The sequence below is a fragment of the Nannospalax galili genome, unplaced genomic scaffold (assembly GCF_000622305.1).
Source record: "Nannospalax galili isolate Female #2095 unplaced genomic scaffold, S.galili_v1.0 scaffold207, whole genome shotgun sequence".
NCBI classification, from domain to species: domain Eukaryota; kingdom Metazoa; phylum Chordata; class Mammalia; order Rodentia; family Spalacidae; genus Nannospalax; species Nannospalax galili.
The window spans coordinates 3979925-4004283 of NW_008358517.1; the positions used below are offsets into that span (position 1 = coordinate 3979925).

Below are 24359 nucleotides of genomic sequence, written 5' to 3' on the forward strand. Positions count from 1 at the left end.
GAGGCCTCGCCGCCCGCAGCGGGCCCGGGGGCGGCCGCCTCCTGCTCGGGCGCCGGCGCGGGCTCGGGCTGCTCCTCCGCGGCGCCCTCGCTCTTCTCGGGCTCGGCCTTGGGCGCCTCCTCCTTGGCCGCCGCCTTGTCGCCCTCCTTCTCCTCCGCCTTGGCCTCGGCGTCCGCCGCGACCTTGGGCTTCTCCTCCGCGCCCTCCTTGACCTCGGCCGCGTCGGCCGCCGCCTGGGGCTCGCTCTCCTTCGGGGTCCCCTCCTCCTCGGTGCCAGCGCCCTCAGCCTTCTTGTCTTTGTCCTTGGCTTTCTCGTCGTTCACATTGTAGCCCTTCTTCTTCTTGCTCAGCTTGCCTCCCATCTTGGAGTTCTAAAACCAAGCACAAGGCGAGACAGAGGGGTTAAGGCCAAGGAGGCAAACTTGCAGGTGGTCTGGCAGAGCAAGGGGCCCAGCACCTCACCCAACTACACACCGAGAGAGCATCCAAGGGGCCCAGGACCTCACCAACTGCACACCAAGAGACCATCCAGGGGATCCAGAACCTCACCAACTGCACACCGAGAGAGCATCCAAGGGGCCCAGGACCTCACCAACTACACACCAAGAGAGCATCCAAGGGGCCCAGGACCTCACCAACTGCACACTGAGAGACGGTCCAAGGGGCCCAGGACCTCACCAACTGCACACCAAGAGACTGTCCAAGGGGCCCAGGACCTCACCAACTGCACACCGAGAGAGCATCCAAGGGGCCCAGGACCTCACCAACTGCACACTGAGAGACGTCCAAGGGGCCCAGGACCTCACCAACTGCACACTGAGAGACCGTCCAAGGGGCCCAGAACCTCACCAACTGTACACCAAGAGAGCATCCAAGGGGCCCAGGCCGTCACCAACTGCACACGGAGAGAGCATCCAAGGGGTCCAGGACCTCACCAATTGCACACTGAGAGACCGTCCAAGGGGCCCAGGACCTCACCAACTGCATACCAAGAGAGCATCCAAGGGGCCCAGGACGTTACCAACTGCACACGGAGAGAGCATCCAAGGGGCCCAGGACCTTACCAACTGCACACTGAGAGACCGTCCAAGGGGCCCAGGACCTCACCAACTGCATGCCAAGAGACTGTCCAAGGGGACCAGGACCTCACCAACTGTATACCAAGAGGCCATCCAAGGGGCCCAGGACCTCACCAACTGTACACCAAGAGACTGTCCAAGGGGCCCAGGACCTCACCAACTGTACACCAAGAGACCGTCCAAGGGGCCCAGGACCTCACCAAGTGTACACCAAGAGACTGTCCGAGGGGCCCAGGACCTCACCAACTGCACACTGAGAGAGCATCCAAGGGGCCCAGGACCTCACCAACTGTACACCAAGAGACCATCCAAGGGCCCCAGGACATCACCAACTGTACACCAAGAGACTGTCCAAGGGGCCCAGGACCTCACCAACTGCACACCAAGAGACCAACCAAGGAGCCCAGCACCTCACCAACTGCACACCAAGAGACCATCCAAAGGGTCCCGAATCTCACCAGCTGCACACCAAGACAGCACCCTGGTGTCACACACTTTCTACCACAATTAAAAATAGTACAAACAATAAGCAAGGTAAGGTCTCAGCTGCATAGCCTCCTGTGCAGCGAGCTGAGGAACTGGTAAACCCAGATCAAAGAATTGCCGATACTTGCCGACGCGGAGGACAGGTGGCTCAGTATTCTTTTTCTGCCACCTCATGTCACTCAAACATTCACTATTGAACACTGCAACACAAAATGGCAGGATCAGCCATTTTAGGTCTATGGTATAGCTAGTTTAAAAAGAAAAGGAAATTTAAAACACCTTGGATTTTAAAACCCTCTTTCTGGAGAAACCATACAACACAAATCACAAATTTCTAGAAACAGTCTCAAACTGCAAACTAATTTCAAGCCACACTATCCATCCGTATTTATCCATGCACTTATATAATAAGCAAACACACCTCCAAAGACATAGGGTGCTAGAATTCATTTTATTTAGTTTGCTTGTGTGTCTGACTTGTCATTCGCTGCTTTTCAATGTAATTTTGGTTCAAGAATACATATATCCATAGTAAAGTGAAAGTTTCCTGACTAGAATTCAAGCTATATATGCATAGTCAACGAAAGACCATTAACAGAGTTTTCCACTAAAGTTAAATCTTAAACTGTCTTGACTGCTGTTTATGTTGTTAGAAAAAAAAAATGCTGTATTTGAATTTTTCTCCTCTGCTACCGAAGCATGAATTCAAATAAATGTTATGAAGTTGTAAATAAGTTTAATCCAGAACCACACTTTTTCTTTAAGTGAATTTTTATAGCATCATACATCAGTGAAAAGGGACTAGAATGTTTCTCTTTTGAGAAAAATTGGTAGTTTTTTCCTTAATGAAATACAGGCCTTAAAGTGCAGCATTCAGGAGGCAGAGGCAGGTGGATCAGCCTGATCTATATAATGAGTTCCAGACCAGCTAGGGTTACATAGTAAGACCCTGTCTCAAAAAAATAATAATAAATAAATAATAGTCCACTGCCCTTGCTGGTTCCTACAAGAAAAACCATCACAGGAAAAACCATCTGGGGCTCAAGTTTTAAGTAGAGGGTAGAAGCTTCAGGTGAGCTCGCCTGGCTCTGCCTACTCCTGGCAAAACTTTGAGCTCTGCTTACCCAGTGATCTTTCCCACACTTACTATAAGCCATTCAGATCAGAAAATGTGCGATTTATTCACTACACTTCTTGGGATCATGATTCATGATCGTGAAATAACCTACATTTATTTAAAAGTCAGGTGTTGGATAGAGAGTACTATTCTTTAGTCAAAATGTGTCTCACAATTATAAGGTAATTTCTAGAATCACTTTAATAGTTGGAGGGAAAAAAAGAAATAAACAAAAAGATGACTAAAATACTGTTCCTATTTTCAATGAAGATCTTTATTATGTTACCTAAGAATTGCTTACATATTTCTTGAAAATCCTTTCAAGGAAGTGGCTTGGGGTCATAATTCGCTTCCATCAATAGGTATTTTTGTTTAATTTTTGGTAGAAGTGAATATATGTGGCAAAACCACAATGAAATATACTTTTACCACAAAGCAATAAATGAAAGCATAAAGTTGGCCAATATTTTAAATTGCAACTATAACACTTACATCAAATCCTTAATTAGTATGCAGACATTGTTTATATCAAATATGACTTCAGCCTGATACTTCACAGTACACTGGGTTTCTTTAAGAAATAGAAAGCCTGACAGGTCTGCCTCTAGACTCTTCTCCCAAAATTACAGGCTATGAAGCAAAGAGTAAATGCAGTCTACACTGGAGACAAAGTACGGAGTTCTGCGTTCTGACACCCACAGTATGAAATTCTATATAGCAATCCCCAAAGGTTTAAAGTCCTGTTGGTTTACAAACCTAAAATCTAGGTTACTAAAATTGGTTTGCTGAAACAGTTAAAGCCACGATCTATTCTTTGTTAAGGCCAGCTGTGATTCTTTTCTGGGCAGAAAGTGAACATATACAATCAAGATGTAAGACAATGTGTCTCAATGCTGTTGATTTTTCAAACGCAAGGTTAAATAAACACCCCCTGCTTCTAGCTAATTTACCTGTGTGAGCTACAGTCAAATACCAGAAGGAAGCTTGTGGAATGTGCTAGAGCCCCCTCCCAACCCTCAGAAAGCAGACTTGTCTGGTTATTTCCCAAGAGGAGATGAGTGAACACCTACCCTATACCAAGAGGGTAAACTGAAGTTGCAAATTAAATTCTACAGTGTCAGGCACAGTCCTAATCCTAACGATATTATCTAAATTGTTTAATCTTCTTAACAGCACCATTCTGTAGTATCTATTCAGAAGGAACTTCTAACAAGCCTAGTTCATGAACTGGTACAGTAAGATGAAGGCCAAAGCCCAAAGGTATGAGTTAGTACAAAAAAACACCATCGAGAGGGTCAGAAGCTGACCATGCTGACCATGCAGCCCAGCTCCAAGCCCTGGAATGTCACCTTCCTGGATTCTGAGGAGGTACCTCCCGTAATGGCTCAGAACTCTACTTGTTGAGAGGACAGAGAGGAATTTAGTACCTCTGGCACTCTCTGCCCCTTAACTTCCCATTTTCCTATCTGCACATGAAGTTTCTGCCAAATCCTTCAGAAGTGGAAGCAAACAAGAACACGGTCATGGAATAGAACGATTTCTCTCATTTTTATTGCTTCTGTTTTTGAAAGCTATCAGTTAATATAAGTTGGAACACTTAGGTTTAAAAAAATAGATACAGGACATAGGATGCCATGGGAGCAAAAGCATTTGCTACTTGTGATGTTTGGAGCTTGGACTCCTACAACCCGATAAATGCCAGGTGGGTGTGGCAGTCTGCCTGTAATTTCAGCACTGACAAGGTGAAGATGGGGGATGGCCACAGCACACTAGCCTAACCTTATCAGCCAGCTCCGGGTTCAACTGAGAGAGCCTGCCTCACTGAATAAAGTGGTTGCAATTAAGGAAGACTCTGAACACCAGCCTTGGGCATCCCTGTGCAAAAGCACACACCAAAGTGACACTTGACAGGCTAGGCCTATCTTTGAATTTGCTCAGTTAAGATGTCCATTAGCAACTGAGAGAGCACAGGCAGATGATGAACGCATGACCCAAGTTCTGTGTGTTCACATGGAGACAAACACTACAGTTCATCTGAGTTACATCTCTGTGAAAAGCAAGTTCCACAACGGTTTTTTAAAGTGCAAAAGTATTCTCTGTACCATAGACTGACAGCTTGAAAATGCATATAAAATATCATTAGCAATAAACAGCAACAGCATGAAAAATGTCACTGATTTCAATCTGATCAAAAGTGGACAAGATTTATATTAAGGGGAGTTTGGACACTAGGCCACGGTTGACTTAATGAATCCCACTTCCACATCACACTAGCCTCAAATCCTTGAGCAAGTTAATTAACCTTGTCTCTCCATTTCCTTAAAATAACCAATGTCAATTTCATGGGAATTGAATGTGACCCAACACTACAATGTTTGACATTTCATGGCTCTTCAAGAAATGTTGGTTTCTTTCCCCACTGCATTTTACAACTCTCAGCTAATTCTACTCTTATAAACACCAACAGAAGAGCAAAACTTAGGTTCTATGCAGACAAGTTTTAGAAGCAGCCATTAGAAGCACTGTAATTAAAATAATGTTTAGAAAGCAAGCTCTTTTACAATGTCACCCAAAAGATGTTTGATATAGATGCCCCAAGCAAGGTCCTGCTGTGCAAAAGAAGCTTGCAGTTATCTGCTAACATCAAAATCAGTCCTCCTCTCTGATCTGAATACTTCAGGCATATATAATTTTCATGAGGTTTTGAGTCCTTCTAAACATATCAGCAGTCCATTATATCAGGAAATCAGTTTCTAGACAAAGCTTTTGAAACAGTGGATATGAAGCCTACCATGTGGTAGGTCCATAATCCTAACACTTGAGAGGCTGAGGCTGAGGCTCTAGGCCGGCCTAGGCTACGAAGCAAGACCTTGTCTCAAAAGCAAGACAAAACACACAAAAACCTATACATGTATCACAAATCCATTCCTCGCAGTTTGAACGAGTCCTGACTGATCACAGAGGAACAATCTCTTTATCCTCCGCTATGTTCTCCCTACCTCGTCATCACTTGGTTCAAGGAAACAAGAAACTCCATTTTTGTCACCAATTTGACAAAATAATCCATGTTCTTTATTTAAAGCTCATTAACTGCTTCAAATTTATATGTAAATGGTTAAAAAAATCTCATTTTATTTGGCTAACAAATTAAATGTAAGATGTTGAAAATGAAAAAATTAGCATTGCAACTATCTTTTCTTGGTGATTTTCTACACATGAATCTTTTCTAAGCATCAAAAACAAAATACCAAAAATTTGAAGTAGTGCTTTATTAATTTTAAAGCCTTAACATGTAACATATTCTTGATCTTCCACAACTGTCTCACAACCAATTCTATCCTCCTCACTTTAGAAATTCAGCCTCTATTTAACTAACCTCACTTGGCTATAAGCCAGGATTCCAGAAGAAATGTCTGGAAGGTCTGGTTCCTGTTAAAAAGAGAGAATGCTATTCTAGCACCATTAGTTGACTCCAGCAACATGTGGTGGGAAGCAAGGGGTTGGGGGATGGTGCACCAGTCCAGTTCCCTTCTGCCTCACCTGTCAGAGAGCTCAGAGCTGGTGCCCAAGTAGCATGATTCATGCTCCTACCCCTCCTGAGACCCACTTCATAGAAGAGCTGTTGGCTCAGACTTCACACTCACCGATGATGAAAACTTCCCCTTGCTCATTGTTGATCAATGATCGTTTAGGCACTTTTGTGGCACTTCGTGGCGGGAGGGGGGCTAGAGGACAACCTCAGCTATTTTTCCTCTGGCACTGTCCACGTTGGTTATTCTTGAAACGGAGTCCAGCACTGGGATTACAAGCACTTTCTACCATGTCCACCTTTTTTATGTGGGTACTAGGGACTGAACTCAGATCCTCGTAACTAACTCAGCCATCTCCCCAGCTCCTTTTGTGACACCTCTAAAGGCATGTTTCTTAAACCTCTTCAAGTCCAAGAAGACATAAAAGAATCACTTCCTGGCAAGACAGGTCAGGTATTGTGATGTCTTTTGCTCTAAGAAACAACTGCATAAAGTAATAAAGAGCCTAAAAAGTATGCTTTAGTTTCTTTTTCACACTGAGTCAGGTTTGACAGGTTTTTCTTACAAGAAAAAAAATCTTATTTATAACCTAATCTCAACTTCATAGGGAAGGGAAATGTAATCTTTCATATTGGAATTACAAACCTTAAAAATAAATTGGTTCTTGGGGCTGGAGAGGTGGCTCAGTGGTTAAGAGCACTGGCTGCTCTTGCAGACGACCTAGATTTGGTTCTCAGCACCCACGTGGTGGCTAACAACTGTCCATAACTCCAGTTCCAGGGGATCTGACACCCTTTTCTGGCCTCCATAGGCATTGCATGACACAGGTGCACTTACATACATGCAGGCAATACACTCATACACATAAAAAAAATGAATAAAATGTTTTTAAAATAAATAAAAATAAGTGGGTTCTTGCTACTGAAAGTTTCAAAAAGAAAATTTTATAGCTAGATGAAATTTAAATATTTGTATAAATATTTATCTTTTATATTCACATGAAACTTTGGGAGGTTAAAGGTGAGAAATAATTTGAAGTTTATGTTGTAAACCAAGGCACTCCTACAGAAATGGTCTGAAATATTTTTGCAGTTGCTTATTCCTTTCTCTCCAGGAAGTTTGTAAAAGAACAGGAACATCCTTAGCTGTTCACATGATATAAATTGTGCTTATCTTGTACACAATCCCCAGGACACTGCAAGACATAATTCACATCTATACCCAATCACTGAAGTTCATAAAATGACCCCAGTTCTCACAAACTGGGGTCTGATTTAGCTGCAAACAAAAACCAACTCATAGAATGGGAATGGTGGGCACACCTTTAATCGCAGCAGATGGATCTCTGAGATCAAGGTTACCCTGGTCTACACAGCAACAGTTCCATGCCAGCTGGGGCTACAAGGAGACCCTCTCTCAAGAATAAAAAAAAGAAAAAAAAAGTTCAGCTCATCTGGAAAATTCCTGATACACTTGTGTTTAATCTTAAAATAAACCAGTCTACCTATGTAGCCAATTGAATTGAAATTTATTCTTTCCATTTAGGAAAATAAAGGTTGAAATGTCAATCACAAAATGACACGGAAAAAAAAATAATAAACTATAAAATATTTTCTTTAAAACTTGTAGGACTCAGTATGAAGTTTACTAAAAGTGCCAGAAGCCACAGCTGAAAATTTGCTGTGAATCTGAACAAGGCATCTTCCTTCAGGTCTCAAATTTCCTGATCAGAAAAATGATGGTACTTAAAGTTTAATCCGTTTTGGTGCAGGGAGGGGTTATGAATGTCTTTCACAATATATGAAATACTCTACAGGAAGAAAATGAGACATTATAAAATTCTATGTGCCTGCTAATGATTATCACAAAAACTAATACCATTTTGTTCCTAAAGATTGAACTGACAACCACCCATGTTCTTCTTATGATTAAATTACATAATGTCAGCATCTGTGAAGTTTGTTTAAAATTTGAAATAAAAAATAGTAATTTTAGAAAACAAAAAAGTTGAAATAAAATGTTAAAAAAATCATCAAAATATTTACCAAATAGGACTTTTTAGTGTTTTCATTTACATTTAAGAAATGTTTTTAGAATAGTGTGTCAGTCTCTAAGTAATGAGTCAGGGTATAGCTTCATATTGAACACATCAAAGATGAAGTCATAACTCTCAGAAAAATAAGATTTCATTAGCTTCCCTAGCACAGAACTATTTGACAGTCTTGTGGTTGTTTATAAAAGACAGTTTCCCTTTCACTAGTGTTGGTGTGTCATCGACCAACCATCCATGGTCCTGCCCACCATCACAATCCTCACAAATTAAACTTGTATTCTCTTTAATGTGTAGAAATGTTGAAAAAAAGCCAAGTAAGAATTCTTGGACCCAAACTTCTATAATATATCCACCTAACTCTCTTTAAAAAGATGCAGTGACTGCTAACTTACAGACAAAACATGTACCAAACCTAGGCAGCTAAATAGAACAATTGCCTTTTTCCCTTTTCATCCTTTGAGAACCATTTAGATAAAGTCAGTTTTCCGTAATCTAAAAGGAACTAAGAAATCTGTTTCCTGCATATAAAATCCACCTGTAAAATCTATCAGTTCTTGCAAACATAGGAGGTATCTTCCTACCACCACTTCCTCCGCAGGACATTGTCTGTGGATCCTTCAGAACACATGCTTCATGCAAACAGAACCCTGGTGTTTTCTAAAGCAGGACTGTGCTGTTTCACAAAACACTGACTGTGAAAGTTAACCACGTGTGGACTTGTATTTTATCTAGCAGAAACTTCCTCTCACCTGTTTGGTAGTGGTGGGCAGTACCATCTCATAATAGACTAGACTCCCTCTTCCTCGGTACATCTGAAAGCTTTCAAGTTCCTAGCCAAGACTACTTTCTTTCTATGACTTACAGGTAATACTTAAAACACATAGGACAAGCTTCTGTATACCCAGATTGATCTTCCCAGTGGGGGAAAGGTGATAAATTCTTGGATTTTGTGAAGAGAATAGATAAAAGCCCTGAGAGAAAATAAGTGTTCGTCTACTACAGCCGAAAAAGTGCCCAAATGTTGTCAAAGTTCTCCTTGTTTCCACACACCTAAGGGCTTCGCACATGAACTCTTTCTTCTCCAATTAATACCTCTTACCTTGGAAGGAATCATATTTTGTTCTGATTTTAATTGAGCTCAGAAAGATGGAAAATTATTTTCTAAGGAAAAAAATGTTTAATTTGTTTCAAAATAGCCATGGCTTCTCCAATATACTCAGATATGATGAAATATTTCATCTAAGAAATTCTTATCAATTGCTATTTTCCCCAAATGAAAGGATAATTTATTTCTATGCTTAGTAAAATGGAAAACCTACACAAAACAAAAAAGAGTCATCAAAAGGCACCACTTTAGGGCTGGGAATATAGCTCAGAAGGTAAGAGTTTGACTAGCATTCAGGAGGCCCTGGGTATGGTGGCACATACCTGTAATCCTTGAACTCTGGAGGTGGACACAAGAGAACCAGAAGTTAAAGGTCATCCTCATCTACATTGTGAGTTCAAGGTCAGCCTGGGATAGATGAGACTCTGTCTCACACAAAAATTAAAACCAGGAACCAAGGGAGAGAGGTGGACAATGTTGTATAAGATTTTGGAACTTATAGCTTAAAATGTTGAAGAATAGTTATGGCTTTGAATGTCTTGCTTTGGGAATATCAAAGCAAAGTCATGGTGACTAGAAACAATAAGACCACAGATTCAGTATCCCTAAGACAACAGGTGTGAATGAGATCAAGAAGGCAGAGTGAGAAAGAGCTTCTCATTTTGAGCAAAGTCTCTTTAGCTCTCCTAATACTGGCTTTGGAAGATCTTCTCCATATCCAATACTCTCTGCTACTTTTAACTTATAGAAACTGAAGTCAAATATATATATACTTAAGGTTCTCTAGAGAGCCATTTTCAGAGGCACACAGAGCTAAAGCATGCAGCAGTAGAGGATTTAGGCCTTAGCTCCATTTTTAGCCAAAGTAAAAGCAATGGTGTTATGAATCAGGACCATTTTATTCTAACTGATTGGCCCTTGACAAATTGCTGTGACTTGGTCTCAGGGATAAAAGAACAATGATGATATCCCTTACAGAAAACTACATCTGGCAATAATGGAAGCTCCTTAACCCTACTGATAGTAAGAAGCAAAAAAGAAAAAAAATCACATGGCTCAGCCCTACCACCTGTACATTCCTTTGATTTGGGTCAAAAACTTTGCAGTAGGGCTGGAAGATGACTCAGTGGGTACAAACACTTGCTAAGCAAGCATGAAGAGCTGAGTTCAGATCCTCAGAATCCATGTAGAAAAGCTAAGAATGGTCACACATGCACCTAGAACCCCAGAGGAGAAAGGGGGGCACGGAGACGAAGATTGCTAGGGCTTACTGGCATCTAGCCTAGCTCCAGGTTCAGTGACAGACTCTGTTGAAAGGAAATAAGGTAGAGAACGGTGGAGTGGGACAACTGGCTTCTTCCTCTGGCCTCCATGCATGTACCTGGGACTACGCACCTGCTGTGAATGTGCACACACACACACACACACACACACACACACACACAAATTTTTTTTAAAGCAGAATATTATGACTATAAAAACATAAGAACTGCAGTCAATTAAGATGCATGAAGCCATCACCCCGGGTACCACAATAACATCTAATCAACATCAGAGCCACCATGGAAGGTGTCAATAGGGTTTTTCAATGGCATGTGCATTCTGTGGGGCTGCTGTTTACTGTGTCTTTTCTCAATTATTTGAAGTAAAACACATTAAATGGTGTTTCTGGGTGGAGGTGAGGGGGAATGCTAAATGAAATCAAAGACCAAGTAGGAGAAACAAGAGTTTTATCAACTTGAATAAGACTTGAGCCCTTTGAGATAAGTCTAAACAATGATGTGTGATCCAGCTTCCTAGAAGGCCCCCACAGAGCTCTACCTGGGTCATCCAAATGGCCTCAAGAGCCCTTGGGCAACTTGGCAACAGGCAAAGTAAGGGACTTAAATGTCAATGCTCGTTACCACCCCACTGGTGCTCGGCAGGCAGATGACCTCCACTTTAACTTGCTCACTTTTCATTTCTGTAGAACTCTGTGGGTCCTATTACCATGACTTAGGTCACCGAATTCTAAGTGAAGAACAAAAGCCCCAGTTAGAACATTACCCCTCTTCAGAAAATGTATATTTGCATAATGACACAGTTTCAGGGTGTTAACGAACATGTTTTTCCTGTGATTACTACATTCTCCATGACACTCCATTTCCATTTCTCATTAGCATGTTTTACATCACTATTGCTCCATCAATAAACAGAGTTCTGTGACTTAATAAAAATCACCAGCATACATTCACCAATAAAACAAGAAAGAGACATCAAATTCTACCATGTGGTCCAAAAGCTAGTACATTCACTACTTCACAGGATGCCACTATTTATCTTCTTTCTCTGCACCCATAATACCTAGGCATTTCTTACATAAAAGATGCCAACCATTAAAATTCCTATTTTGAAAATGCAAATTTGTGTTAATTAACCATTTCATCTAGAATCAGCAGAATAGAGTTTTTAAGTATGACAGCAAATAGATTAGAAAGCAAATGATTCCAAGTCTACAGCCAAACCCAGATGAATATACAACAGCCTGTTTGAGAGCCTGGAGTATTATTTCCAGTTTAATTTCAAGTTCATAATGGGATCCAGACAAGAAGTAATCTTTTGACTGAGTTTCTACCTCATAATCAGAAGAAAATGGGCCTCCCTTGGTAGGATGCTAGGAACCAGTCATCCTTTTCAGTACTTGATCATAGCAATACTGTGTACCACTGGACAAGTGGTTATCATTCTGCTAACACAGGGCCACCAAGGCTAAGCAGCTTTACACACCAGGAAACCAGCTATTGACTTTTTTTAAACAACATAAAGTTATAACTGATTCATGAATTGTATCAGCAAACACATTTATCATTATACAAGATGGATTTATAATTACTCAGGATGAAAGAATCTGTTATTGGCTCAATCTAGCTGAAGCTGGGTGTGGTAACACGTTCCTATAATCCTAGCATTTGAGAGGTTGAGGCAGGAGGATTGAAAGTTCGAGGACAGACAATCTAGGTTACTCAGCAAAAGACTCAAAAACAGCACCCACACACAGACACAGCAACTGAAGCTTCTTGGGAAAGGGCCTCCCCTTAAGAAAAGAGTTAACAAAAGAATAAAGAAGTACACACAAGTAGTATTTTCAGTTAAGTATAAATAGAAGAAAGAGACATAAAAGAGTTTGTCTTGCCCAACAATTTCTATTCCGAATAATGAGTGAATCCTTACTTTTAAATGGTTAAATTTTTATTCTAAAAGGGCAAAAGGAAATAAAGTGCCTAGGTATGTTTTGGGCATTCCTACTGCTATGTGTCCTATCACAGGGATTTGCTGTCAAGTTTCTTCAATTCCTGGTGATAATTTCCATTGTTAGACCTACTATTTGTCACTATCTGGTTCAGTCAAAGCTTTCATTCAGCAATTCTAACATCACCAACATTCAGGGGATGGGATGTTCTCTGAGGAGAAAAAACTATAATAAAAATTGTCAACCCATGTCTAAACTTGAAGCAAACCTTCAAGATTCCATGAGTAAAAATTTAGAGGAAAAGAACAGTTTAAGACTTGTCACAATACAAAATGCTCAGCATTATAAAAATATACTGGAAGGCATTATTATAAAAAAAAGAAGAAAAGAAAATGCTCCCTTCCACCCCCCCACACACACACACAAATATACCCACTCATGCTTCTAAATCCAGTTTTTCCAAGCAGGTAATCAAGATGAATTTCATCTACCAACTCAGAAATCCCTTCCAGTACAAAGGAAGACTGACCACAAGTGACCTCTGTCGTACCTCATAGAGCCCAGGTCAGCTCCACAGAAACACCCTCAGCGTGCCACCAGGGATCTCAACAGCAGTCTAATATGTAGAGTGACCTTGAAAAACTGAAATGTTGAGAACTCATTCTAGAAAGATACACTTAATCACACTGGAAAAAGATCTTTTTTGAAGCATGTACTGTGTCTTAGATCCAACAGGGACATAAGCAGAGTGACAAGTGGAGTGTGTTCAATGTCAGAAAGCAAAAAAGAGAATTTTGTCAAGAGAGGTGCCAGCTGAGGACAGGGGATCAGGATAAGTAGAAATCAAAACCACCTATATAAGACTTAGTTTGCCTGAGACTGTTTTAATGTTTGAACTTTGAGTACATCAACCCATTAACTGTCCTATGAGAAAGTAATCATTATTATTCCTAACTTACCATAAGGAAATGAAGAATTATGGGAGGTAAATAACTCACCCTCAGCCAGCAATCTAGCTCAGGAGTGAGGCTCCCTGAGCATATGGCACGTGGCCTTGAAGGGTGGATAAACTTCCAACATGAAAATCATCAGGAAGAGCAAAGTGTTTTTGTCCCAGGGAACAAACAGAAAGTGTGTATTCAAGATTATCAGAAAACCTTTTACATTCACAAGGTGGGCAATGGCACCCCTTTGCCTAGAGTGAGGAATGGGAATAGAAACACACAGATTGCCTAAAGGAGAAAATATCTAGATTGAGATGGCAGAACGCAGAGAGTCAGCTCTAAAAAGAGTTAGAAAGGGAAAAAACAACAACAAAAAAACCCTATGTCCTGGGTATCAGGGAGGGAGCTTTTCAAGAAGCAGCTGCCAGAAGGCATCTGCTGCAAAAGAAATGTTAAGAAAGATAAGAATAGAGATTATACAGTTGACCCGGTCATGAGCTGTGGACTACTGCCCCTGGGATGACCTTGCTGTGGGAGTGAAGATGCTTGTGTCTTGGGAAGAGCCCACCAAATATCTGAGCAGCCTGAAAGGACCCCTCCTCCTATGGTAAACACCAGAGTTTGGCAAAGTGAAGGCTGAACCTGCAGCATCAGCAAGACTCAGTTCTATTTGATTGTAGGCACTTGGAAGAAAAGAAAATATGTTTGGGAAGATGGAAAGACACAAAGAATAAACAGACTACAGTGGAAAGATGAAGGGGAAATGTTAATGAGGCAAGGTCCTACAAGGTTCAGATGTGTATGTCAAAATTAACCTTATTAAACAAAGACAGTTGCTATTCAAATAGCGAAAGAAGAGAAAGAAAAAAAAGAAATTCCACTTCCAACGTTTTCTCTGACTCAACACCACTCTCTTTTAAAGGAATATGGTGAGATATGAATTCTTCCAAGCCATGCAATTGATAAGATCTCTAAATAGTAAATGTTGGATCATGGGGGCTGGAGAGATGGCTCAGTGGTTAAGAACACTGGTTGTTCTTGCAAAAGACCCGGGTTCGAATTCCAGCGCCCACATGGCAGCTAAAAATTGTCTGTAACTCCAGTCCCAGGGGATCTGACAGCCTCTTCTGACTTCCTCGGGCATTGCACGACACAGGTGCACTTACCTACATTCAGGCAATACATGCATACACATAAAATAAAAATAAATAAAAATTTTTTTAAATGTTGGATCGCCCGGCCTAGTGGCACATGCCTTTAATCCCAGCACTTGGGAGGCAGAGGCAGGTGGATCTCTGTGAGTTCAAGGCCACCCTGGCCTACATAGTGAGTTCCAGGACAGCTGGGGCTACAGAGAGACCCTGTCTCAAAAAGACCCCCCCCCAAAAAATAATTAAAAAATGTTGGATTATAAGTCTTTCAAATGATCATTCAGCTTTTAGAATTTTAGGTCTTTGGTTTGGCCATCATGAATCTTCTTGGCTCTTTCATATTCAACATGGGATTTCTTAAGAACTGGGAGCAAAAGGGCAGCATTTCACCAACTGAAGGACTACAGAGCTTACCTAGTAACCACTTGTCGCAGAAAGATCTGTGTGGAAATAAATAGAATTACAGCATGACAGTGGTTTCATGGGCCTCTCAGATAAGAGAGTGCTCCTGTGCATTCAGGGATCTATTCTCAACAAATACAGAAAAAGATATGAATTTGTAAGAACCCCTTCGTCTTCTTTATTACACAACCTGGTCCTGCTCTCTAGAAAAACCATTCCTCACTAGTCACTCGTCATTCAATTGCTTAATCCTTTTATATTCTGTCTTATTTTGTTGGAAGTTTTCAGTCAAATTGAACTGAATATTGACCTAAAGCTTTCATTTAGTATTTATTCAAATACATCTGATGTCTGTAGAATAAAGGTTTTGTTTCATGTTTGTTTTATGGTTGCTACTGTACAATGGGAGCTTGATAAATACTATAAACTTGCTGTACATCAGAACATGAAAATCTGAAGTTATAAACTTGTAATGTGAAAAGAATCAACCCAACTATGCTTAAAAATTGAATTATGTAAATCTGCCTTTCACTTTTTCAGTAGAAAAATAAGTCTACTAAATTACAACTGAAATTTCCATTCCATTAAATGAGTGGGTCCCAGGCAGCATCCAAGGCACCAAACTCTGCACCTAAGCCCACAGCATAATTAAGGGTGGGAATGCAGACATCCCTGAAAACAACATTGCCAAGATTTTTCTACTTTAAGTAAGTACATGAACACTGTACTGGTCAGTCTTCAAATTGTTCCTCCCCTCATTGAGTCCACAGGTTTTTAACGATAAAAGTCTGAGCTGATTACTGTTCTGCTGCCATGAAGGTGGTGGGTAAAAGGATTCTCTCTGAATGCAAAGACTGACTGAATGCAGACATTATGCAGAGGCCCCTTCTTACTTAGTATATCCTGCTACACACAACAAACATTCTCAGAACTCATGTATTATCCATTTTCATCAATTGTGGGATATGCTTTTAGCCCACGGTGGCTTCTCGTTATTTATTTGCACTTAAGGGGTGGTCCTTTCAAAAGCGCTGGCTGTAGCATCTTCACACAGAACTTCAAATGAATCACCTGCTTTTTTGGTCAATACGATGAGTAAGTGAGCCACAACCAACTAGCTCAGGAAATGCAAACTGAAGAGATCATTTCTAAGCCACGTTTCCCTTCCAAAGGCCAAGGAAGTAATATGTCTTCTCACCACAACTAATTTAGAATTCTCAAAACAGAGTTCAAAATAAAGCACAGGGAGGGAGACTAATAGCAGCTAAGATATTTTGGCACTTATTAATGGGCTAGACAGGACATGATGGGCCTGGGGCCACAATAGTCTCGCTCAGTCATTGCTGCCTGACAAAGACAGGTTGATAGCTAAGAAGATGGGAGGCTCACCTACCGAGAAATAGTGCAGTTTACTTCTAGTCATTCCTATCTCCAAATACAAACAGATGATTCACACGTTAAGCCCACCTAAACGTGTCATATATTGATATTGTAATGTATATTTTCTGGCGTCAACAATAAGTACAGCATTTCCCATCTTAAAGCCATTTTCCATGTTTAAGCACTCTAATGAAAACCATTCTAGAATTCTTCATATGTGTCGTTAATTCATTAAACAAACAAAAAAAAAATGTGCTGTTCTTGGGTTCTTGCTTAACACAGAGGAGATCAACAGATGTTTTCTGAGTAATGAAAGAATGCAAAATTCTCAGGCATATCACGTGTCCTAGGACCATCTTTGCGAATCTACTGCAAAGCTGAGTTCAAACAACACAGTGTAATGTCCACTGGCATAGATAGTTGGCTCCTCCTCACAGTTCAGATGTCTGTCCCACACTCCTCCTTCAGCACTCGAACTCTCATCCACAGTTCGCCCTTCCTCAAATCTAAGCCTCTAAGCTATGTAATGAGTCATGACTCAATGAAGAAACACCCAGATTTGCGTTCCAGAGTGCTGTGAACTTTAAAAACAGAAATGAGGCTATTGCTTCTCGCCCATGGAATTCTAAAGACTTGTCCTCACACATGGCACATAGTCAAAATGCAATAAAATTTTCAAGTGAGCGAATGAGTGGGAATGACTTCCAACTGGAACAACTAGAACTCAGCATGTCTTAGAGCAGTCTCTTCAATTTCTCTCTTATTTGCCAACACTTCAACATAATGAGTCATACAGTGATACTAAGGTGGGCATACTCAGGAACCATCTAAAGAGCTTGTTTAAAATGCAGGTGGTGTGGGCACGAGTCCTTTCTCCAGAGATTAACTGGAAGGCCAAGACTGGGTCCTAAGAATCTGTTTTAATTTACCGTACCAAACAAGTGGTGCAAGGCTTCACATTGAGAAATAGAGACACAGAGAGTCAGCCGTGACTGAGTGATATAATATCTTTGTATCATCTATAAATCCTGAAACATGAAAACAAAATCAGTAAACTTATGGTGATTACAAAGAAAATTAAAAGGAAATAAAGAAAAAACCACGCCAGGAAACCTAGCCTAGTCTCACCTAGAAATGATGAGGGTGCATAGAATGGAGTGGTGCTGGCCACTCATCAGTGAGTGAGATTTCATCTGCTGTTACAACATCTTGCCTTTGGGTTCTTCTTGCAGCCAGAGCTATAAATAAATGACGATTACCAGAGAGTAGTCCCCCTACGAGGAGCTCCAGCAGTCAGCTTCCCACCCATCTCCTGACCACTCCTGCCACTCTCTTGCCAATCCCTCAAGTTAGTGCCATAGTTCAGCCATAGAGAGAGCAAGACAGAGCAGCTTAAGCAGCTGCAGAGAAGCCCTGCCTGCACCAGGCCTTGGCAGCCCTTGTTACCCCAGCAACTCTGTCCTTAGTGTGGGAGACACAGGACAGGAGCTATTTGGTTTTGAATACCCCCTTCTTATATAATGGGAGGCTTCGATTGTTGTTCAAGATTTACAGCCTTTGCTATGAGACAATACTGTTTTCAGAAGCAGCCACTTTATGTAATTAGAGTTCATGTTTCAGAAAACGGGTTTTTTCTCTTTCAATTCAAATAAAACTGTGATGGCTTGCCAGTAAATTTTGAACCCTGTCCTAGTATACTTTGTACAAAAAACGGTAGGTGAGGTATGGATTCAACAGATCACACTGAGCTATGTGACCTGGGGCAGGGAAGTCTCAGTGAAGACAAATTCACATCAGCAAAGCCCCAACAGATCCAAATTTGCCTGCCGAAGAGGGAGCAACAGATCATTAATAGCATCTTCTGGAAAAGGAATGGAACCAGTACATGATACACAGTAAGTCTTCAGTCCAGTTTTGTTTACTCTTTTGCTTAAAACCATGTCTCTATTCTATTTACATGTAACAAAGTAAAACTGAAATTCAAGTTACCCTGAAATCCCAAAATGAAATACCAATAGATTACTGCATTCACAAGTGGGAAACAAATGGGTATTTATTCAATTGTAATAAAATAATCACCTTCCCTAACATTATAGTCCTAGGTCTGACATTGCAAAACCTATTATGTATTCTGATTCTATGACAAGCAAATGCTAAGAAACCTCCAGAAAACAGATGGTTCTCATGGTAAAGGACAAATACTAACTCCAAATACCAAATGACTGGGTCCAGCAGAGCAGAGGAACACTCCCAGGGAACTAGCAAGGGGGAACATTCGCTCTCCAATGCATTTTACATCCAGAGAGGGATTCTGTTTCATGTAGTCTCCCAAGACAAAGATGTTTCCAACTGTCTCCATCTTACGTGCTTTAGATTAGCTCGAGAGGCTGTGGCAAAGACTAAGCACTGTGTTCTCTTTCGCCCAATTCACCTATTTGAGGTTCAGTAACAGTGTTTGAGTGGATCTCTTTTTCCACAGCAATGCTTTCTTTTCTATCAACAGCTATAAAGCCATATATTCAAACACAAAGTCTGAAAAGAAATAATGGAATGGAGAAAAACCCTTTACCAATCTTAGCACAAAATTCAAGCCAAAACTTTGGAGAAAGCAGATCAAGAAACAAAGTCAGACAATATACATTTTCATGGTGGTTGGAATTCAGCCTCCCAAAAGCTAAGCACCACCCTAAGCAGGAGCCCTGTGTATACAAGGCATTCAATTGCACCCAAGTTATTCTCCACAAAAAAAGAACTGTCATTGCTCATCATATAGGATTTTTAAAACTTGAATATTTAAATAGAATCTGTTCAGCTAAGGATTGAGCCTCACCACAGTGGTTACACTTAACTGTTCAGGTTGAACAGGCCACTTTTACCTTCCTAACGTTGGTCACCTCACTTGCAACATAAACGACTAGAATTGTACCTCTTAGGTCTATGCACCTCAGTCTTTATACAAGTGTGTAATAACAATATGTTTGTTAATGAGAATATATTAAGCACTCAAATCCACTTACTGATTTACTTACTGTTTACAATACAAACATCTAGGCAGGCACAGTGGTCCACACAGGTCACCCAACTGAAAACAAGATCAACTTTAGCCTCTCCAAGATCCTTCCTACCAAGAGCACCAGAAAACTTTATCTCTTGAAGGAGCCAAAGGTAACAGAACAAATGTCAGCCAACTAGCTGATACCAGATAGAACATCTTAATGTTAGCAAATCAACTACTATAAAAAATAAATCTATTTTGCAAGAATTGGAGTAGAAAAATACATAGTGAAGATTTCTGGGATCTCTTTTCAAACTCATGGTTCACTGACTAAGACATGGACCAAGGTGGGAGCTGCTAAGAAATGGGGTAAAGGGGGGTAGGTGGGAATTACACAGACAGCAGGCAAGGGAAAAATAAATGCACCTCCAATGTCAATGAGAGGACATCACCAGATTCATTCAATCAGGCACAAATTATCTCCGATGAGTAAATAAACTAAGTGCTCGATTCCAGAGACTCAATTGTGTCTCCTACATGTGGCTATCCAGAGTTCCCTGTCTCTGAATCTATTCTGCTCTGAAAGACATTGCTAAACAGAATATGCCAGTGGCAGGGGAATCTTAAGAAATTTTGAAGTTGCAACATATTTTTTGAACACAGGCATACTATGTTAACAGTAAAGTCATAGGCAAAGATGCAGTCAATTCCAATGGGTGATAGAAGTGTTAGAGATGTACTAAATGTGAGTGCGTTTATCTGCCTTTTACAGTCTGGCAAAACTTGGTCCCAAGATTCGGAGTGTTCTCGCATCTGGAGTCTCCCTGCAGCTCCACAGCTTCCTACCTGGTAATACAACCAAGAGTGGCGAGTAACAAACCACATTTCCTGATATGTGGGGCAAGAGATTTCAACAGAGAGAAACCTCAGACTGACAGTGGTACCAGAGATTGCATACAACTCTCAGATGCTAAGGAAAGCATAGAAACTAGCTTGGAAGGGAACATAAACTATGAGTCACAAGTCTGTGTTAAGGGGGAAAATCCTAGTGAATCTATTACAGTATTAAGTGGGTAGATTATTTTACTCTGTCATTAACAGGAGACAAATTCATTTAAACCTAAGGGAAAGAGTCTCTTAGAACAGGACCCTTCAGCTTTTATGACCCAGGACCTCTCCTTCACATCTGTACATCCCCCAAACTCTCCTCTTTAAAAGAACTAAACTACTTCACCTCTGAAATCTCATGGATCAAAGACACAAATATAATCAATCCCAATACAGAAAAACTTACAGGTCTGAAGAGTTTACATGTTTGGAACAATGGGTCTCAAAACATTTTTGCTTAGAATAAACTGCCATACAAGGTAAAGGAAAGAAAAATCAAAGCTGTATCTTCAGTCCCTTGAAATACAACAAAGGAGAAGCACAGGGTAAACTGAAATTACCTAAGACGGTGCCTAAAAGAGGGAACATCTACAGAGATAAAGATCAGTACCAGAACATTGTTATTTCCTTTGGCGCCAACTGAAACTGGCCGTCCTATGTGATAACTACTTGAAACAGATATCCAGCATTGACAGTGCTTTAAGGTTTACTCTTCTAATATGATAATCACATAATTTCTTGTTGATGATTGAATAAGACTCCATTGTGTGTGTGTACGTGTGATGTGTGTGTGTGTGTGTGTGTGTCTGTGTGTCTGTGTGTGCTACATTTTCTCCACTCATCTGTTGATGGACACACAGGCTGGTTCTATAACTTGGCTCTTGTGAGTAGTCCTGTAACTAACACAGATGTTCAAGTATCTTTGTGGTACAATGGTCTAGATTTCTTTGGGTACATTTTCAGACACGGTTAGACAGGATCATGGTAGGTCCAGTTTTAAGCTTAAAATTTTATTATTGTTGTATGTATGTGTACAGGGTATGTGGGGAGGGGTGTGTGTATGTGTGTCTGGTGTGATGTGTGTGTGTGTGTGTGTGTGTGTGTGTGTGTGTGTGTGTAGTCATATAAATATGAGTGCAGGCACATAAAATGCCACAGCACATGGGTGGTGGTGAGATGACAACTTTCAGGAGTCAGCTCTCTCCTTCCACTATGGGTTCTGAGGACTGAGCTCAGGCCCTCAGGACTGCATGGCAAGTGCCTACTGTGCCATCTCTCCAGGCCCAGCTTTAATTCTTTCCAGAGCTTCCGTGCTGACTCCCATAGAAGCTGTACTATTTTATATTTACACCAGTAGCACAAGAAGGTTCTTTCATCCCCACATCCTCACTGCCTGGTTGCTGTTGCTGGTTTTCCCAGTCACAGCCCTTCTGACTGGGGCAAGAAGTGAAAAGGCAGACTCGGAAGATAAACTTCACGTGTTTTCTCTCATGTACAGTCAGAGCGCGTGGTCCACCTGAATGACAATGTCTTTATGAAACCATCACTTTCTACAGTGAACTCATGCTAATTTTTAAAAAGTTTTGTAAAAGAAGACTCACTCTCTCCATGTCCCTGACATGGGACTCACTGTCCCATGTCCCTGAAATATAAACAGCCTGCAATGTGAACAGTAGTTTTAAAAAATCAGCATGAATTGCAGTTAACAGAAATTTGCTTTTCCAATTACAAATAAATGTGAATTAACAGTAGAAGGAATAGAGAAGCTATTTTAAATTATTTTTAAATTAATTGCATTCAGTTCATTTTTTAGAATGAGAAGTCCATTTTTATGTAAAATATTAAAGTTGTAGTTTGTTCTTTCTATGAAAAAAAAATTCCCCTTCAAGATTCAGTGTAGCTCAAGATACTAGACCTCTAGCGTACACTACAAATGAAGATTTCAGTTGGAATAGATTGTTAAAGTGCCAACATGCAAATTCCATTTTAATGCATTCCTAACATAGCCTCACATCTTTTACATAGTTTGAACAAATTAAAAAACACAAGATGAGGTCAATTCATGTTGAAGGATTGTTATAGCCCACAAAGCCTCCTGCATGGATTAGTTGTTTTTCTACTACTGAAAGATAAGTTCACTCACAATGAGAAGCCAAGCCTTTTCTTGACCATGGATTCTAGCCTTTGAGTACAAAGTTACCAGAGACATGGAGACAGTGGTCAAAACAGCTCAGCTGCTGTTTGGTAATCAACTGAATATGATTTAAAGTTTTGAAAGATAGTGTTGATCTTGAGATACTGGTAGGGACTAGATTACTCAGAATTGTATTAAAACCAAGCAGGAGTAAACAAAATACAGAACAAAATGGAGAATCTAACTTTAAAGTTTGCATCTGCTCTAAAATCATGATTCACTTAGAAAAGGTCACTGTAAAGATAAGTCGGTTTTTTAAAATGTAGCTAAGTAGTTCATGAAGAACAACTTGGGTTGTTCTGTTTTGTCAGATGATTTTGCCTGACAGATTAAAGCTGGGAATTCCTGAACTTAACCCCTTCCAGAGCATCAGGCAGCAAACCTGGCTGCTGGCTTGGCTATGGAAATAAAGTTCCACTGAAACTCAGAGACGGCCTTTCACTGATATTCTGCCAGTTATTCCTTCATATGACAAGAACAGAATTGAGTAAGACATAGACTCTGTGGTCAGAAGCCTAAAAATTCCTGTCTGGCCCTTTAAGAAAAAGTTTGCTAAGCCAGGAATGGTGACACACCTGTTGTCCCAGCACTCAGGAGCCTGAAACAGGAAGATGAAAAGTTTGAGGCCAGCCTGGGCTACATAGGGAGACACAGGATAAGGGAGGGGAAGGAGAAGTAGAAGTGGAGAGGGAAGTTTGCTGGACTGTGTCTGGCATCTCAGATGGGAGTGTGATTCAAGGCTGAAGGCTGCTGCAAAGATGAGTCAGGCATTTCTTGACTCCCAGCAGACTATCAGTGAAAAGGAATGTCACGTGGGAATGTATGAAGATTGGGAAACAAGATAGCTGTAGAGGACCTGGGTGGGGGCTTTCTCTTTCTTTCCTTTTCTTTTTTAAACTTGGACAGCAAAAAACGTAGTGGAAAACCAACTCTTGCCAAGTCAAAAACTCTGGGCAAAGTCATTTAACCTGCCTGGAAACTATGGTGCCACAGCACAATCTACAGAGAGAAGAACCTAGAACCCTCACTTGGGTTCCAAGCATGGGCCTGCCCCTCCCTGCTGCACAGTATACAGTATCCTTCTTAAGCTTGTTTTTCCATTAATAAAAATTGGGGGTGGTGGGGCTGGAGAGATGGCTCAGCATTTAAGAACACTGCTTGTTCTTGCAGAAGACCCGGGTTCAAATCCCAACTGTCCATAACTTCAGTCCCAGGGGATCTGACAGCCTCTTCAGACCTCCACAGGCATTGCACGACACAGGTGCACTTACCTACATGCAGGCAATACACACATACACATAAAAATAATAATTTTTTTTTAAAAATTGGGGGGTGGTAATACCTTTATGTGATGATAAGTGTTCCCCTTGAGCAGGGGATATGACCTTATGGGGCCCCTGTGAATATACCATTCCTGGCCTTTTCTGAAGTTAAAATATTCATCTTTGTGGCATTTCCATGATATCAAAGCAAAGTTCAATGGTAAAAGTAAAGAGAAAAAGAAATGACTTCTGCTTCACAGCACGAGCCTCTCTTTGGGTCTCCCCATACCTCCCCTTCCCATCCTCAAGCTCAGCCTGGGCTCTCTCCTGCCCAGGGTGGCCTCCTAAGATTCCTAGGAGCATCACCCTGGGTCTCATCCATCTGTTTGCTTGCTCTTGTTGAGCTATCCAGCCACTCGGACTTTCCAAAGCCTCTGAGATGCTGTGCTCTCCAGACCCCTGACAGCCATGTCTGACCTACACATTCAGGCACGACCTTCAGGACCCTCAATCTCAGAGCTTTCCCAAGTGAACTTATCGCTAC

At 41.0% G+C, this 24359-nt stretch overlaps 1 protein-coding gene across 6 annotated transcripts in view; it reads right to left on the reverse strand.

Moving 5' to 3' along the window:
* Basp1 (brain abundant membrane attached signal protein 1) overlaps positions 1 to 24359 on the reverse strand; it is a 79771-nt gene that overhangs the window by 1222 nt on the left and 54190 nt on the right. For all 6 annotated transcript variants that reach the window (XM_029558003.1, XM_029557998.1, XM_029558001.1 and 3 more), the window contains one exon: positions 6 to 371. In XM_029558003.1, the coding sequence (XP_029413863.1) occupies positions 6 to 362 (357 nt within the window). In that variant the 5' untranslated portion in view covers positions 363 to 371. The remainder of the gene's footprint in view (positions 1 to 5; positions 372 to 24359) is intronic.